General features: G+C 38.9%; 1 protein-coding gene across 3 annotated transcripts in view; it reads left to right on the top strand.

Annotated features, from left to right (window-relative positions):
- The first annotated feature begins 870 nt into the window (after positions 1 to 870).
- SCG3 (secretogranin III) overlaps positions 871 to 19,421 on the top strand; it is a 38,878-nt gene continuing 20,327 nt past the window's right edge. Inside the window, exons 1-8 of one of the 3 annotated variants that reach the window (XM_043471984.1) lie at positions 871 to 1,285; positions 1,949 to 2,001; positions 2,502 to 2,547; positions 2,642 to 2,857; positions 8,207 to 8,349; positions 9,139 to 9,288; positions 13,078 to 13,255; positions 15,752 to 15,868. In XM_043471984.1, coding sequence (XP_043327919.1) covers positions 1,195 to 1,285; positions 1,949 to 2,001; positions 2,502 to 2,547; positions 2,642 to 2,857; positions 8,207 to 8,349; positions 9,139 to 9,288; positions 13,078 to 13,255; positions 15,752 to 15,868 — 994 coding nt within the window. In that variant the 5' untranslated portion in view covers positions 871 to 1,194. The remainder of the gene's footprint in view (positions 1,286 to 1,948; positions 2,002 to 2,501; positions 2,548 to 2,641; positions 2,858 to 8,206; positions 8,350 to 9,138; positions 9,289 to 13,077; positions 13,256 to 15,751; positions 15,869 to 19,421) is intronic. The other 2 variants (XM_043471983.1, XM_043471985.1) reach the window with 2 other exon arrangements.

The raw sequence follows: 19,421 nt of genomic DNA, 5'->3' as shown, positions 1-19,421 counted from the left end.
TAATCTTAGGCTTCTGGAAATATTCTCAAAATATAGGAAGCACCTCCCTGACCAGGTTATGATGAAAAATGCTTTTCATGACTATCCCGTCTCTTCAAGGAACCTTGGAACAACCAAGTTCTTAGACATAATTGAATCCCAGGGAAGAATTTTACAGAAGTGCAGCATTTCCCCCCCTCCCCTTTCCCCCTTTTCCTTTCTTTCTTTGAAGAGGGGTTTCCCATGGTGAGAAAGGGAAATTTTTTTAATTGAAACTGGCTCCTCCTGCTGCTCACCTACCCCTGACTATTGAGGATATTCACTCTTAGGGGAACAAGCAATGAATGTGTGTGTGTGTGTGTGTGTGTGTTCTGTTTCAGCATCTAGGAGACTGACTGTGTTGCAGCAATCTATTTGAAAGAATGTTCCCTAAATATCCCAATTAAAAAGACTCCATAGAGCTGAGACAAGAGCACTAAGAGAGCCCTGGTATGTCGACCCAAATCACAAAAGGCACAGCTTTTCTGAGAATATAAGAATTATATCTGTCTTTTAGGTACAGAAGGTGGAATGGAAAGAAGGACTTTTTGGAGAAGATATCCCAGAATAATCTCAAAGCAGAACCCTTTGCCTAAGGTTATCTCGCTTTCCTTAACAGGTGCACAGGCAGAGAAGGCACTTGGTCCCTGAGGTAACATTTACTTGGAAGGTTAGGACAATGATGTCCACGACCCTGATTGCAGGATCAGCCCTAGGACTGCGGCACAGAAAATACGCTAGCCCGTCTGTCGTCCCTCCCCCGCTTCCATTCGTGGAGGGAATTTGAGTAGCTTTGGAGTTGCTGACGCCATCCCTTCCCGCCTCTGACTCTCAGAGAGCATGCGCTTCCATCCTCACTTCCTCTCAAGGAGGGAGCGAGAATAAGGCGACGCCCAAGCAGACCCGCTGCCGGCTCTAGTCACAGGAACTTCAGCACCCACGGGACGGACAGCGCTCTCCTCCACCTGGAGACCTGAGTCCCGAGCGCCCACGGTCTAATTAATCCCTTTACTCCGGAGCCCAGCGGAGCTCCACTAGACGCGGATCCCCGCCACTGGCCCTCCCCGCGCCCACTCTCCTAGCTTTTCCTGTTTTTACTCCTCCTTTTCATTCATAACAAAAGCTACAGCTCCAGGAGCCCGGCGCCAGGCTGTTTCCGAAGCCAAGCGTGGAAGAATGGGTTTCCTTTGGACCGGCACTTGGATTGTGGTATTGGTGCTCCACAGCAGCCCAATTCAGGCTTTCCCCAAACCGGCAGGCAGCCAAGGTACGTGGACCCTTTTCTTCCCACCTCCCTTCTTTTTTGCTACGGAAGGTAAAGCTTGATATAACGCGCGAGCTGTATATCACCGTGCCTCATTTTCTGATCACATTATATCCATGCACATTGACAAAGAAATCAGTTAGAACTTAGAGCCAGAAGACAGATGCTCCTCACTTTTTAAATGATAGAGCAGTAACATGGGTTGTTTTGAAAAATCTTATTTTGAAATTGGGAGGGGGTGGCTTTTCCGCCTATTAAAGTGGCTTCGTTGTTTGTTTGTTTTTTTCCCTAGTCATCTTACAACCTTTCTCATATTTTCTGTTCATAACATGTTCAGTGTGTGATTTTTAAAAAAGCTTTTAATGTGCCAACAATTCCAATCCAAATTATGCTCTGTCTCCTTGAAAACAGCTGGTAAACCAAGTGTTAGAACTCTGTTAGATTTCTGATAGAGGAAAAAAAGTGTAATTATATACACCAGGATAATAAGCAAGGCAATGCTGAGAATCATTTTTATTGTATAATCTTATAATTTTTGTTAATATATATTTTTGTTTCAGAGTCATCCAAAAAGATTTCTATTTTCTTTTTTGAAGATTTTATTTAATGAGACACATTGTCTTTCAAATACACAATTAAATTTGCATTTGTGTGTGTTTATTCTAGACAAACCCCTGCACAATAGAGAGTTAAGTGCAGAAAGACCTTTGAATGAGCAGGTAGGTCAGAAGTAAATGCTATTTCATTTTATTTTAGTTATTACTATTTCATGTAATCATGCTGTGACCTTTTAGCCATTTTGAATTCACAGACCTCAAAACTTAATAATAAACTGACTGAAATTATGATGGGAAATATAATTTTGGTAATTTCTGTGTCCTGACAGTTGAATATAGAGAGTTCTGTATAAAACAAAGAGCTGACTGCATAAAAACCCAGTGAGCTCAACATCACATCCACTCTATTGTAAGATTTCTTAATTTATCAGAGATTTATCTTTTACCAATATTATCAGAGAAAGGAATTAATATTTAGAGACTATTTGTTCTTTCTTTTATTTCATTTAATCCTTATGACAATACTTTGAGATAAAAAATATTATTTACATCTTACAAACAATAAAACTAAATCCCACAAGGATTAAATTATTTAGCTATCATATTTGGTAAGTGGTAGAGCAATGATTTAAAACCAGGTCTATCTCCTGTTTGTTTCACAGATTGCTGAAGCAGAAGCAGACAAGATTAAAAAAACATACCCTCCAGGTAACAAGAAATGAGTTGATGCTAATCTAAATAATGTAGGCTGTGAGAAGCTTAACTAAAATGGATGTGCTGGGCTTGGGGGCTTTTCTTCCAGAAAACAAGCCAGGTGAAAGCAATTATTCCTTTGTTGATAACTTGAACCTGCTAAAGGCCATAACAGAAAAGGAAAAAAATGAGAAAGAAAGAAAATCTGTTAAAATCTCCCCAAATGATAATAAATTGAATGTGGAAGATGTTGATTCAACCAAGAATCGGAGACTGATTGATGATTATGATTCTACTAAGAGTGGACTGGACCGTAAATTTCAAGGTAAATTTCAAGGTAAAATTCAAGGTAATTTCAAGGAAAAAGAACGTTTGCTACCTATTTTCTCTAATCTGTAGTTTCCCATTATAGGTAAGATAAAGTCCTATACTTTGAAAATATCTCTTACACACTCACAAGCCTTTATTAGTCCATGTCCAAAATTGAGAAAAGGCCCAAACTTAACTCATATCATTCACAATTCCAGCTCCACAGAAGCCCAGGTTTTATTGTCTCTTTAAAGGGTCCTTTGAGTTCATTTTAACATTCTATTTTACCTATAAATACAAAATATTATAATTCCCATATGATTAAATCAGCAAAATACCCCCCCCACACACACATTCCAAGGTGAAATACTTATTACTCTCTTTCCAGTGTTGTTCCTAGCTACAGCCTGTCTCCCTAGGCATTCTAACCTTCCCATGGCTTCAGTTCCCATCTATATCCTGATGTCTCATATCACTAGCCCAGACTTCTCTGAACTATAGACCTATAACTATCTACCAATTTAACATCTTCCCTTGGAAGTCTCAGAAGCACCTCAAACTTAACATGTCCAATATTAAACTCATAATTTCTGTAAACCTTATAATTTAGCCCTCTTTCCTCTAGGAAAGGCACTACTATACATCCTATTTTTCAAGACAAATCTAGGAGTCAAACTAATTTTTTCCTTACCTCTCACATTCTAATCCATCAGTCTTATCAATTTTACTTCCTATGTGTCATCTCATTTTTTTCCCTCTATTACCAATGACCTGCATCCTTTTCCAAGCTCCAATCATATCACAGCAAAATCTTTTAATGGATCTTCCAGCATTCACTCTGACCCCCTCCAGCTTATTCATGTAGCAGCCAGAGTGATCTATTCAACACACAAATATGAGCATGTCACTCTTTGGCATAAAACCTGCTAATAGATTCCTATTTCTCAGGATAAAACCCAAAATCCTTACTGTGGCATCTACAGTCTTACATGGACTGTCTACTTCTCTGGTTTATCCAGCACATGATCTGATAGAAACCTTATTTCTTTCCATCATGGCACTGATTGCAGTTTGTAATTTTACATCCCTGAGTGTGACTACTTATGATTTATCTTTTTCCTCCTAAAATAAACTGAAAACTCCACGAGAACATAAAGACTGTAGTCCCAGTGTCTGGAGCTCATGAACTGATAAATGAACAAATGCACAAATAAGGGAATACATGAGGGAATAAATTAAATATTGTACTGAGGCATTGAGATCTGCCTCAATTCCTCAGTGTGTCTTCCATCCTGAGTACTGGTTCTTAGGAGTGACTATAGATTTTCTTATGTGTCTTGATTCTCTTCCATGGGCCACAAGAGAACTATACTGATTATCTCTGCCAGAAAACAACTGCTAATTAGGCTTTTATAGGCTATCATAGCCTGAGGAGAATTGTTTTGTATATGTATGGGGTAGAGGAGATGGTGTTGCATACTACATGAAAACAGTTTTTTGAATTCTGCTTTTTTTAACCTAAAATATTTGGGCTAGCAATAAATAGGTACTGGGTATAGCTGCATGCGAAACAGATTCAACCACTTGGGTTGAGTTGACCATTTAATAAAAATATAAAAATCATCTAATGTTTGTCTGTTTTTTGGTCAGATGGGTTGTGCATGCAGAGAGAGGTAGATCTGTTTGTGATCTGATCACTAACTTGAGCAACTTATTTTTAACATCGTTCAATATTTTAACATCCCAAATAGATTCTGAACTATCAAGTGCTAGCCTGATGGCTCTAGACTTGCTCTAGGGGTCATTTTAAGTCCACTTGAGTATATATAGAAGATTCTTGGAGAGAATGGTTTATGAGTAAATTGCTAATCTTCTCTCATACCCTGGTAATCCTGGAATCAGAAGGTTTGGGACCACCCAAGTGACTAGAGCCTCAGAGACATGCAAACTTTCATCCTAGTAGAGAGGGTGAGGGGCCTAACTTCTGCAGGGCACTTTTACACCTTTAGGAAACCTCTAAATGAGCTTGTGCTGGAGAACCCAACAACTCTCCTTCTCGATGTTTCCTACAGTATGTGTGATTTAGGATTTTTCTAAGTTTCTTTTAAGAAATAGTGCTTTGGGGCTTCTCTGTGCATTCACCAAACAAATATTCATTGAGCAATTACTGTGTATCAGACTATGAGCTATACAGTAAGCTCTGTGTAGTTAGGGACCATGTCTTAACTATTTATAACTGTATTTCCAGTCCTAGCCCCTAGTAAGACTTTACTACTAATATATTGAATAAATGAATGTTAAGTGCCATATTAGTTGCTGGAAATTCAAACTCAACTGGGCAGATGATGGAACAAAGCCCTTTTATATCCACTTAGGACTGGAGCTGCTTTAAAAAGTTATAAATGTTGAACTCATGTTTGCTTCCCCTCTGAGGTCTATATAGGAGGGTGAAATACCCCTTCATGAGCAGTAGAGAAGTCATTCTGAGTAATTCTTTCCATTGTGGGGGAGCAGGGGAAATCATGGAAGGCAAAGAGCTTTGCCCCACAGTTCAGCTACTAACCCCATCTAGCCAAGCTGTACTAGGAGAGACCTGAATTCTTGGCTCCAGAGAATCCAGCAGTGCGGGGAGGAAAGAGGCTACTTCTTTAGAGTCTTGCTAATGTTCTCCCTGTAGCAAAGTAAATGAACTGAAAAACAGCCATCTCAGTTATTTTCCAGCTTCAGCAGGCAACCACTATTCTTCCTTTTTCAGATCCCAAGGGATAAATGGGAAGGGAAATAAATTCTTCTAACTCTCCCTAGACCTGGGCAGTTTCTGCTTCACTTATTCCCCAGAGTCTGACTTGTAACCCACAAATGGAAAAATCAGACCTAAGTGACAGTGAGTCTCTGCTCTGGAAAAAATGGATGAGGAACCCAATTTTCAGTCAGCCCGGAGGGGAGCTGATTTTACAGGATTTTCTAAGGGCCTTCCTGCTCGTTAGTCACTCTAGTACATAGGACTCAAAGGCCTTGCAGCTCACCGGTATTATTCGGCAATAATACACTGTCAGAGCACTCCCAGCCCTCCATGGGTAATCACCCTGCTTACTTTCCTAAGCTTCCTTCCAAACAACACAAAGATGATATTCTGCCTGAGGCGGCATTCCCTTCCATCTTTGCAGAGTCTGGGAAAATCTATGAATCCCCACAAGCTACAAAAGAAAAAGGACCAGAATAGAAATATGTGCTAGGTTCTTCTTTCTTTGAATGAATATGTTCAGAATTATTTGGACAGAATTTGGCTAGGGATTCAATGTCTATTTTCTCTAGAAGATAACTGCAGTTCCTTTATTTCAGGTGCAAATCCACTGTCCATAGTAACACAACTACATTAACTTTCATATGATACTTGGCAGTTTACCTTGGTGGGCTTGATCAGGTGCGGATGAAAATGCAGATGGGTTAAATATCCCATGTCCCAGGCCATCTCCGGAAAAGCCAATTCATACTCACTTCTGTATCCCCCTCCTTCTAGCCTAACAATTCCGAGGGGGTCAAGAATTTCACAGCAGATGGAACACCTCCTGGGGGAGGGCAGAATACAAGCATACAAGGACCAGTTTCCTATCCTAAAAATCCCCTGGCGATCACTTGGTAATAATTTTCCCCAAGATGGCGTGGACACACCTCCCACACCTGACCTTCACAAATTTCCTTCCTAAACCCTAGCACACTCGTCGACCTGTCTACCAAGCAATCGCCACCTGCCTATTCCAGGCTCCTGTGGGTCCCCGCTCCTTCTAGTCCCTCCCAGGGGGGTGATCAGGCCCCCTCTTCCACCCTGCTGGGTGGGCTCCTCCTCACCTGAGCGCTCAGTTCCCCTGCTGCCGTCCACTACCTGCTGACATGAAAGGTCCTGGCGTTGAGAAGCAGAATCCTTCCAGAGGGGCGAGGCACCTTCCCCCCTCTAGGAGATTCAAGCTACAAAGCCTCGGGGTGGCCTCAAATGAGACCTGTCTCCTCAAAGTGAGGAGTTTCCCGGCCCATGCACCAAATGTTATAGCCATGCTTTCCGGGAAACAAACTCACTCAGAAGGACAATGCAGATAGTGGAGTGCAGTTTATTACACCAGCGGGCCCAAGGCAGAGTCTCCTCTTAGCCAACGACTGATACTTGGCAATTTAAAAGGTGCTTTTACGTCTTACCTCATTTGATCCTCAGAATCCCATGAAATACATGCTCTTAATAACTTTCTTTATAGTGGTCCAAGAATATATAAATAAAAAGAGAGATCATTGGAGCTAAAGTTCTGATCTTTCCAAGCTGCCTAGAGTTGACAATAGGAGTTAAGTGCCTTGTAAACTTGCACATATGACTATCCTGTTCCAGGGGGTATAGATTGTTGTTCAGTTGCTCAGTCGTGTCCAGCTGTTTGCTACCCCATGGACTGCAGCACTCCAGGCTTCCCTGTCCTTTCCTGTCGCCCAGAGTTTGCTCAAACTCATGTGCAATGATGTAATATAAATTGGAAAAGACCAATTGCTTCCTGGGAGTGCTCTGTGGGATATGGTGCTGTTCTTCCTTGCCACCAACCCTACTGTTTTCCAACCCAATCCTTTTCCTCAGGATGGGCCCTCGCTTTAGTCTGGAGTGGTACTGCCAAATGTACTTCCAGGAAAGCCAAGCACACATGTCTGCAAGCTTCTCTGCAGAGGTTTCGATAGATTTACATATTGTATTGTGCAAATCTGTTATCACATTTTAAAAGTTTAAATTTCAGGGACATAAAATAAGTTCCTTATTCTCTGGAGAAAGAGTTGTCACATTAAGCTGCCTTACATAAAGGCGCCCTGATGCCTGTTCACAAGTGAACAGTTATTCCAAGTAAGTCACAAAATCTTCAGTACATACTCTCTGATTCTGGGTGTGAGGCAGGTTCCCCCTCCCTCAGCCCAGGAATTTGCCTGCAAAGGGAGTACATGTGCAGATAATACCAGTCTACTCCTTGTGTGGAAATGGAGTATCAAATTATGTAATATGTAGAAGAGTGCTTTGAACAATAAGGCATACTATCTATTGGTATTTTACTTTTTGTACTATTAGCACTAGTGTTGTCTTTTGTGTTGGAGAGGCCTTTTGTGTTGTCTTCAGATCTTCCTCTTATAATTACATAAGAAGCTTTCAGAATTTCCATTACCATCCTAAATTCTTAACTTGAAGTCAGATTTTATTTCAAACCAAGAGTTTACATGGACAAAGCCTCACCTTAAATATATTCCAAACATACCTGAGTGTACAAGATTCAGATTATAAATCTAATGTAATCCAAGAAACAGGCCTGTGATCACCACAATGTGAAGTTGTGCTTGCTCTGTCTAGATGATCCAGATGGCCTTCATCAACTTGATGGCACTCCTTTAACTGCTGAAGACATTGTCCAGAAAATTGCTACCAGGATTTATAAGGAAAACGACAGAGGAGTATTTGACAGGATCGTTTCCAAACTGCTGAATCTTGGCCTAGTAAGTCATATCCATGAGAACGAACCAAATTTGTACAGTTTGGAACATGCTAAGAAGCCAAACCACTTGATTCAAAGAGCCAGATGTTTATAATGTGTCTACTTTATACCAGTCACCATGAGTTTCAAGGACAAGTAAGACTCCATTCTTTCCCTCTAGGAATTTATGGTTTATCAGAGGCACTAGACAAGTACACACATTCTCATACTGCAAGTTGTATAAGAACCATCAGCATGATTTAGTAATCCAGAAGATGGATTATATCCAGTTAAGCAATAAGGAAAAGATTCAGAGGTGGAGGTGTTTGAAGTGAGTTTAGAAGGATGGTTAGGATTTAATCAGAAGAAATGTTTTTAAAATGTGTGAGGTGAGAAAGAAATAAGACATGCAAAGCCATGTAGTGATTGGGAAACCCTACACAATCCAATCTGACCCTGCCCCTGCCCCGTCTTGGTTCTCAGGCACATTAACACAGTCCTAGCAGGCTTTAGGAGGGCACTAAATTTGCAGGTTTCAATAGTTACCTACTATGACCTGCACCTGAGGGGTGAGAACAACTTGAGGATTGTTTTCTGTGGGTTCCAACAGTGAAGACTGCCTCTTCCCAGGAGTGCTGGGCAGTCACTGTGACAGTCAGTGTGTTACTAGGGGCATAAACAAGGGATGTTTAGAAGATGGACTAAAACATTCTCTTGTCTTCTAAAAATATGTGTTCAGCTAAAGAGTTTAGTATTTTTAAACCACAAAACTAGAACTAACAGTTATATATATTTTGACTTTTTTTAACAGATTACAGAAAGCCAGGCACACACACTGGAAGATGAAGTTGCAGAGGTTTTACAAAAATTGATCTCTAAGGAAGCCAATTATTATGAAGAGGAACTCAATAAACCAACAAGCAAGACTGAGAGTCAGACTGTAAAAATACCAGAGAAAGTGGTAAGTATATGCAAATACATATCCATCAATTATGTATGTGTGTATATGCATGTGCATGGATGTGTGTACTTGCATTTGTGTATAATGAATACAATCTTTGTATAATTAATACTTTAACTGGTGCCAAATAAGATTTGGGGTATGTGACATTTTTAGTCCACTTAAAATATATTTTAATGAAACACCAATGAGTTAAAAGATATAAATGAACTCCACTTTGAAAATAATGTAAAAATTCATGTTATTTTACATAGTAAAGATTATGTCTTATACCCCAGAGTAAAATAACACATATTATGTGAAATGGTTATCTCATATACAATTCACATAATCCCAGTGCACTGGATTCAAATGTTTCACAATTCTTGGTATCCAACTTCTGTTCACAGTGGATGTCATCATTTGCCCTCAAACCACCCCCCAAAAAAAAACTTGGATTGATTTGGTATTTTTCCATACCAGCTTTTTAAAAAACTTTTTATTTTGTATTAGGGTATAGCTGATTAACAATGTGTGATAGTTTCAAGTGGGCAGCAAAGGGCTGCCATACATATACATGTATCTATTTTCCCCCAAACTCCGCTCCCAACCAGGCTGCCATATAACATTGAGCAGAGTTACCTGTGCTATATAGTCGGTGCTTATTGGTTATCCATTTTAAATATAGCAGTCCTCACCAACTTTTATAGTCCTCAGAGCTAGCTGCCTCATGCTGCTCTCCATCTACCTTTTGCTCTTCTACCTGCTGCTTCCTCTTTCCATTGACTCAGCGGTCTGTGTCATCCTCTACTTAGACTTGCCATTCAGTCATCTTTCATCTCCTTGAACTCCTTACCTCTTCATCTTTTCTTTGGCCTTAGCCAAGCTACTAAAATCATTCACTTCTCCTTGAATTCTTTTAAACTTCTATTTGGAGCCAACCACAGGGGGGTATAAGAGAATATCAAAATCCTCACCTCTCCTTTCATTTTCTCCACAGAGCACCCACACCCCATGACTCCTCATCCCCTCCAACACCCTATCACAAATACAAGGGAAAAGTGGTTTATAGACTTATAGTCCTGTTTTAGGGGAGGCTAGAGAATAGAAATTGGTATGAATTGTTCTGTTTTTACTAGGTAGATTAAAAGCTCTCCTTTGTTCTCCCTACTTCCAATCTCCACCATCTGTCATCTTTTAAAACAGCTTTGGAAGATCCACCCACCATAAAAAAGTTTTCTAGACTTATCACATAACTCATGGCTTTCACTCAAGCTTACCAGTCTGAAGTAAAACTGACATAGCAATTTTCTTCCTTCACTCCCATTATGTACTCCTTACTTCTCATCTCTAAAATGTCCATATGCATTAATGAAAACAAAATTATTCTTCCAATAAATATCTATTGAGATACCACCTATGTACCAAGCACTGGGGATACAATGCTCATTTAGAAAGGTATAATCCCTGTTTTCATGAAGCTTAAAGTCTAAAGGAAGAGGTAGATGGTCTTCAAATAGTCACGTACTTTAATTCAACTGTGTTAAATGCTCTGAGAAAAGAAACATGGTTCTGTAAAACCTCATAAAAAGGAACCTGTCTTGGACTTAGGTTGGGGAGGCTTCCTGGAGGAGATGACTTGAGCCAAAAGCTGAAGTTAGGCATTAACTAAACAGAATAGGCTTCAGAAATACATGAACCATGAACTTCCAGATGTTCAAGCTGGTTTTAGAAAAGGCAGAGGAACCAGAGATCAAATTGCCAACATCCACTGGATCATCAAAAAAGCAAGAGAATTTCAGAAAAACATCTATTTCTGCTTTTGACTATGCCAAAGCCTTTGACTGTGTGGATCACAATAAACTGTGAAAAATTCTGAAAGAGATGGGAATACCAGACCACCTGACCTGCCTCTTGAGAAACCTATATGCAGGTCAGGAAGCAACAGTTAGAACTGGACATGGAACAACAGACTGGTTCCAAATAGGAAAAGGAGTACGTCAAGGCTGTATATTGTCACCCTGCTTATTTAACTTATATGCAGAGTACATCATGAGAAACACTGGGCTGGAAGAAGCACAAGCTGGAATCAAGATTGCCAGGAGAAATATCAATAACCTCAGATATGCAGATGACACCACCCTTATGCAGAAAGTGAAGAGGAACTGAAAAGCCTTTTGATGAAAGTGAATGAGGAGAGTGAAAAAGTTGGCTTAAAGCTCAACATTCAGAAAACTAAGATCATGGCATCTGGTCCCATCACTTCATGGGAAATAGATGGGGAAACAGTGGAAACAGTGTCAGACTTAATTTTTGGGGCCTCCAAAATCACTGCAGATGGTGACTGCAGCCATGAAATTAAGAGATGCTTACTCCTTGGTAGGAAAGTTATGACCAACCTAGACAGCATATTAAAAGGCAGAGACATTACTTTGCCAACAAAGGTCCGTCTAGTCAAGGCTATGGTTTTTCCAGTGGTCATGTATGGAAGTGAGAGTCGGACTGTGAAGAAAGCTTAGCACCAAAGAATTGATGCTTTTGAACTGTGGCGTTGGAGAAGACTCTTGAGAGTCCCTTGGACTGCAAGGAGATCCAACCAGTCCATCCTAAAGGAAATCAGTCTTGGGTGTTCATTGGAAGGACTGATGCTGAAGCTGAAATTCCAATACTTTGGCCACCTCATGCGAAGAGTTGACTCATTGGAAAAGACCCTGATGCTGCGAGGAATTGGGGGCAGGAGGAGAAAGGGACGGCAGAGGATGAGATGGCTAGATGGCATCACCGACTCGATGGACATGAGTTTGAGTAAACTCTGGGAGTTGGTGATGGACAGGGAGGCCTGGTGTGCTGTGATTCATGGGGTCGCAAAGAGCTGGACACGACTGAGCGACTGAACTGAACTGAACCTGAATAGGAATTAAGAAGAACTGAACTAGGAGTTAACGGTAACTGAATAGGAGTTAACTTGTGAACATGAAAGGCAATATGTAGAGAAGGATGTGTGGAGTACCCAAATAACTGAAACCAGACAGTGTAGCTACTACATATTTTTTTAAAAAGATAACCTTGGCTACAACATGGAAAATGCAGGGATGGGAATACATTGGAAGGGAGTTGTGTACCAGTTAGAAAGGAAGAAGTAAAGGTAGCTTGGACTAGAGTGGGACAGTGAAGAAAGAAATGTACAAATTTGGGATAAACTTAGAAAGTGTGGCCAATAAGGCTACTGATGGATCAAATGTAGGGAAATGAAGAGGAAGAGGCAAGCAAAGCTCTTACATTTCTGTCTAGTTCACTAAGTGGAGAATGGATCATTAAGATAGGGAACATTGTCTACACATCAGGTCTGGGAAAAAGAATCCTGTGTACCCTCCCAGACAGGCTTTAAAATGTCACTCAGAACTCTCTAATGTATGATGCTCTGCTAGTATCAGACTTTGTGACAGGCTTTCCTGTATCTTGGCACCATCCCTCTTGGTAGATTCTAAAACTCAAAGTTCCTTTCCTTAGTGAAAGGCAATTTTATGAAAAAACACTCATGAGTATTGGTGAAGGGAAACCTGGCCAGAACAGGAACCTGCCTATTCTCCCTGGAGCAGGATTCAGGGTCTTCATGTAAAGCACCTGTCTCTTAATCTCAGTACCCTTCCCATGTGACTTGATGCCCATATGCCTGGAAAAGAGTTTGATCTTGTGAAGGAAGAGGTGTTCGTGCACTTCAAATTCAAGAGCATCACAGAGGAGTGTCCATTAGTTCTAACAAAATGTTTATTTTGTACTGATTCCCCGCCTCCCCCGCCTCAAATGGAGACTCCAATGGCAGCAATTCAAGATGCTTTTACTAATGGAGAAAATGATGAAACAGTATCTAACACCTTAACCTTAACAAATGGCTTGGAAAGGAGAACTAAAACCTACAGTGAAGACAATTTTGAGGAACTCCAGTATTTCCCAAACTTCTATGCACTACTGAAAAGTATTGATTCAGGTAAACATTGTTTTCTGGTCATGTGAAACAGAAACAGTAATTCCAGGAAATGTGTGGGTGGGTTTTTTTTCTTCCTGTTTTCAGTTTCTAAATTCAACCATCAATGACATATATTATGGCCTCGGGGAAAATGGTTCTCATTGATTTTTTTCAAAAGAAGTGTGCTAGTCATGGAAATATTTAGGAAAGGATAATCAGGAAAGGTGGGATTTCTGGATAATTTAATCTTCATGTTAACAGAGGGTTCATTTATTTGTTCAATAAACAGGTATTGAACACATGCTGTGTTCCTGGTATTGGAGTGAACCTTGTACCCATGTAGGGATGAATCAAAGAGTGTTCCCGGCCTGACCCAGTTCAGCCAAAGCTTTTACTGCAAATCTCTTCAAGGTTTTATTTTCCTCCTTCAGTAGAACAGTGTATGGAACATAATTTATTATTTTTAAATGATATAGAATTTTGCTTTTTAGATATTTTCAACTTGTCTTCAAATGAAGTGAACTAAACATTGGACTAATGAAGGTCAGGAGCTCAAAACACACTTGGGAAATGATTTGCTTTTCTAAAAAATGAAATCCTTAGTGTAGTATTCTCTTTTCTAAGTGCACCAAAATGAGTTGACTGAAGATTTCAGTTCATGTTTATTTTTGGTTAATCTGCAAGGAGGATAATAATGTGCCAATTTTCTGTTGTTGTTATTGTCTAGATAGATGCCCTGCACTGACTTATGGCTTTTCTTCCTCCTGTTTAAAGATTCATCCCCAGACTGAACATTTGTAATAAAGGTTTCTGTAATTGTAACGTATTTTCCCAAGAAGTGACCTTAGCGTGAGCTTTTATTTCTGGAGAACATCCTTTTGTCCTTCAGTCCCAGACATTGACCAGATGGTACCCAGCCCCCCTGCTGGTGTCTGCAGGGCTTATGCATCTTGAGGGTCCATTCTGAGCTTCTTGCCCTACTGGTTGGCAGATACCCAGCTCAGAACCTCTGTCATCTTGGTGAGTCACTTCTTGTTAGTGAAGTGCATCAGCATGATACTAAATATTTTTATGGATATGACCTTGAGCAAATAATGTGACTGCTGAAGTTATCATTTACCTGCACTTCCCACGACTTCTCTCCCCCATCTCTTCTCCCACCCTCCTCTCTCCCAAGTTTGTGACTATTAAATGGTATTTTTCAGATTCCATCATGTGGAATATTTTTTATTTTATGTGCTTTAGTCTTTACTGTTTCCTTGACCCTATTCCTTCTTGCCTTTATTTTTATAAACTTTTAAATATTTATACTGAGGGCTTTGATACTACCCATCTTTTTCACTCAAGGTCTGATCCAATTGAGAAATAATAAAACAGAAGATGAAAGTATCTTTGACACTGATGCAGACTAAGTTGTAGAATGTAGCTTTGTGTGAGAACCAGCAGTGGGCTTGCCTATTCCCTACCCCTCAGTCTACCTCTCAGAACAGCTCTAGTCCTAGAATAGTTGGAGTTTATAAACCAGGCCTGTTTTCCAGGTCCCTGCCTTCCACTGTTGCAAAGCAGTGGAAAGAAGATTCCAAATGCCCATCAGTCAAGAAATGTAGACTAATGGCTGTTGGCTACCAGCCCCATCTGTAAGGAGGCTGAAAAGTTGGGAGGAAAGGCTAGAAGTATGCAGAGAAAATCCTTCATGGCAGCAAAAAGAGTAGGGAAGCTGTCCTCTAGCAACACAGGTTTACTTTTCTTCAAAAATGGAAATAGATTTTTTCCTGATTTTAGAATTAATGCAGCCACTGAACTACTATGGAATCACTGGTCACCTTGTTCTATCAAGATACAGAACAGTATGTCAAATATGAAGTTTCCAAGAAACTGTTAACAGTGGTTAATCTATAGGAAGTTAACCTATAGTGGTTTTGCTCATAGGAAGTAAGCGTTGGGGGGAGGGGGAAGAAGAGAATATTGTGTTCATTGTTTACTTCTGTACCATTGGAATATTTTCACGATTTGTGTATATTCTTTGAAATGAAATCGAGGTTAGAAAGCAATCTATACTCATGTTAAAAAATCAACCTTGCATTTAAAAACTAAACATACATGTGTGTTCCTATTTCAAATATTAAGCTTGATTAATGAAAAGAGCTCATCTTGCCCTCAAAAACATATGAGTAGAGAAGGGTTATTGGGTTACCAATCTTCTAACTTTCCTTTGAGTTTCTATTTTTCCTGGTTGCAAACTATATCATCTACTCTATCAATAAAATATTCTAGATTATGGTAAACCTCTTTGGAAAAGTTATAATTACTCATTTGTGAAAAAATTAAGTATATCAGTACATTGTCCTATATTCCCAGTCAAGACGTGGGCTTTTCATAAATATATTTTAACTATAAATGGTTTAGCTATAAATGTAGGGAGAACTATTTCAATAAGCTGCTGTACTTCATAAATTAACATTAAAAGATGAAACTATATGCCACCATTTAAAAAAATTATTTTGTCCTTTTATATAGAAAAAGAGGCAAAAGAGAAAGAAACCCTGATTACTATCATGAAAACCTTGATTGACTTTGTGAAGATGATGGTAAAATATGGCACCATATCTCCAGAAGAAGGTGTTTCCTATCTTGGTGAGAGTCCTTTCTCTTTTGTTTTCACAGTGGCTAGTTTTCATTGTCCAAAATGAATGCAAGATTTGGGAATAATTATTTTACTAACTTGATCATTTATACCAAAATAGCCTGACTCATCTGGGTTACCAGAATTGCCCAGCTTGACAATGTCTACAATAAAATTAACCTGACGTTTTCAATTCTTTATAGATCCAGTTCAACCACAAACATTTCACCTCTGTTGTATTCTGTTTTACTAACATTTTCTAATAATTTCCTCAGAGATAAAATTAAAATTTGTCTTTCTTTTTTTCAATTGTGTTCACATGGTTTGGAGTAAACATCTTGATTTTAATCAGTGGGGTCTGTGTGTGGTGAGGAGGAAGGAGCACTGGATTGGGCAGCAGAAGCTCTGCCTCCTGCTTCCAGCTCTGCCTCAGACCACATCTGTCATGCCCAGGAGAGCATCCATCTTTCTGGAACTCAGTCTTGTATCTGTGAGATCAGAGACTCTGTTACCTATAACAGGGGCTGGTAAACTATTGCTTATGGGCCCAATCTGTCCCATGACCTATTTTTGTATAGCACACAAACTAAAAATAGCTTTTACATTTTTTTAATGGTTGAAAGAAAGTCAAAAGAAGAGTAGTATTTTGTGACATGAGAAAACTAAACAAAATTCAGACTTCAGCATCTCTAAGTAAAGTTTTACTGAAACAGACATGTTCCTCTGTTTTAGTGTTGACCCTGGTTGCTTTTGTGCTACAGTGACAGAGTTGAGTAGTTGAGATAGAGACTGTGTGGCCCACAAAGTCAAAAATATTTACTCTTTGGCCCTTTATAAGAAAACGTTTGTCAACCCTTGATTCCTTGAACTTTATAGATAAGCTGAAACAATCTTTGATTCTGCATTCAGGTTGTTAAAAGAAGAAGAAAAGGCTTTTGTTTTCCTGCTTTGGTTTAGTTAATTAACAAATACCATTCATCTTAGATGTCCTTTGGGCAAGATGAACTCAGGGCCCCTTACTCTGATCACTGACAGGGGAGGGAGAATTAAATGGAAGAGAAGATATCGTAGAACAGAGTAATCCAGAGTTATTCTGTATAAATGCCATTTTTTTCTACATGAAAACTAGTTTTACTCTTTTTTTTCTGACTATAAAAGAATATATTTATCTTTAAAAATAGCCAATGCAAAAAGATGTTAAAAAGACAGTGAAAAATCACTCATAATACTAGCATCCAGGTAACATTCTGATTTATATCGTTCTAGATATTTTTCTGTATGTGTGTACACACACACATACCTATGTCATTTTTTCTCTTATTTTTTTCTAATGGGCTCAAGTTACACACCATACTTTGTGGCCTACTTTACCCACTTAATAGTAGATCAAAAACATTGCTTCAAACCAATCATTGTTTCATGTTAATACTTGGTGACTCAGAAATTCCACACTTAAGTCATTTATCCTATGAAAATAAATTAGATCTGCCACAAAGTCTTGTGTGCAACCCAGGTATTTCTACTATTTTTTTTTTCAATTTTTAAGAATTTATTTTATCTTGGAAGTTGTGAACACTGAACTACAGTTTCACAAATTAGCAAGAACACTGATTCTTACCCTTTAAGAGCATAATTAAAACAAATGAAGTTTATTTTTTTAATTGGGATTTAGTTGCTTTACAATGTTGTGTTGGTTTTTACTGCACAGTGAAATGAATCAGCTTTATATATACATGTACCCCCTCCCCTGGACCTTGTTTTTTATTTTTATTCCACTATTATTTATAGGTATGCTGTCCAATGTGATAGTCACATATTGCTTTTTAAATTAACAATAATTTAAAAAAATAAAAATAAAAAAATAAATTAACAATAATTAAAATTAAGCAAAATTAAAAATCTAGTTTCTCATTTGCTCTAGACACATTTGAAGGCCACAGATAGCTTGTGGCTACCATATTGAATAGCACAGAAATGAGCATTTCCATCATCGCAGAAAGTTCTATTGGACAGCACTGGCTTATAGAAACAAAACAATGGAAATAACCATGCTACCCCACAAGAGGAGACTATCTAAATTATTTATTCTTACTTAGACTAAATTTTATTTGTAATGTTTGTGTTTTTAATAATTGTATGTTTATAAACAATAAATATGGTTCAGAAAGACTAAGGACATAGGGAAATGTTCATGATATAATGTTGGATGCTTAAAGCCATTTAGAACATAACCTGAATTTTGGTGTTAAAAAATGGATATACTGGGAGGAGATTTATGTATACCTATGGCTGATTCATGTTGATGTCTGACAGAAAATAACAAAATTCTGTAAAGCAATTATCCTTCAATAAAAAATAAATAAATTTTTTAAAATGGACATACATACATAAAGTTTGAAAGAATTATACTAAAATATGATCTGGGCAAAATAAGTGGTATTTTTTTCTTTATAATTTTCTTATCATTTTGATGTATAACTTTTACAATCAGAAAATGAGTTGTACGTAAAGAATTTTCTGTACAAGCATGTTGGCTTTTGACCTCCACTGCCATGGAGGTATACTCTCAGACCCCTGGGGGCTCAGATGCAGCGTGGGTAGAAGGAAGAGAATTAACTAACCTCTTCTCCTCCATTGCAGCATGTGACAATGATCAGTGGTCTACACTTCTGTTCTGGTCCCAACAGTATGTGGTGACTACAAAGGTTGCCAGCTGTGGTTGCTATTTCAAAAAAGAAAGCAGAAGGCATCACACAATAGAATATACTGATTTTCATCTCAAAAAGGGATGGGGTAGGGTAGAAGGAAGAATTTTTCTTGAGGAGAAGTAACACAAATAATGGAATCTTTGTAGACTAATTGTAAAGAAATGTTTGTTTGCACATATCCCTGTCCTACTAGTGAGATGGATATTTGACTGGTTAAATAAACTGAATACCAAGGGTATGGATTCAAATTCACTGCTGCCTTGAAATGGTCACAGTCTAGATTCCTATCTGGTAACACCTACAAGATGTTACTCTAAAGAGCAGAATTAGGACAAAGACAAGAATACAGATTTCAGCTTAATAGGAGTAGAGAAATTCTCACCCTTAAGACACTTAACATGATGGAGGTCTTAGCTAACTCTTGGGAATAATCATTTCGCAGAATATAAGTGTATGAAATCAACAAGTTGTATACCTTAAACTTACACAGTGCTCTATCTTAATGAAAATAAAAATTTTAAGACTAACAATAGAACTAGCTGCCTCATAGTGAGGGCCCCGAGTGACGGAAATCCAACTGTTTGGCTATGCAAAAAGGGAATTTATTTCCTTATGTAACCAAAAAGTCCAAGGGTGGGGGTAGTCTAGCTTCACGTTTGTGAAGCCCACCAAAGTGTGAGAATCCGTTCCTTCTCCGTCTCACTGACTCTCTGAATTTTGATTCATTCCATGTAAGCAACTCCATTATGAAACAAAATGGCTGGCACAGCCTCAAACTCACATCTTCATGGTATAGCAATCCTCGTGGAAAGAGAGCATCTTTCTCCTAGCATTGAATCTCACTGGCCTGGCTTAA

Source organism: Cervus canadensis, chromosome 6, assembly GCF_019320065.1.
Source record: "Cervus canadensis isolate Bull #8, Minnesota chromosome 6, ASM1932006v1, whole genome shotgun sequence".
In the NCBI taxonomy this organism is placed as follows: Eukaryota; Metazoa; Chordata; class Mammalia; order Artiodactyla; family Cervidae; genus Cervus; species Cervus canadensis.
Note: the sequence above shows the minus strand (reverse complement) of the source record. Positions and strands in the feature narration are given on the sequence as shown.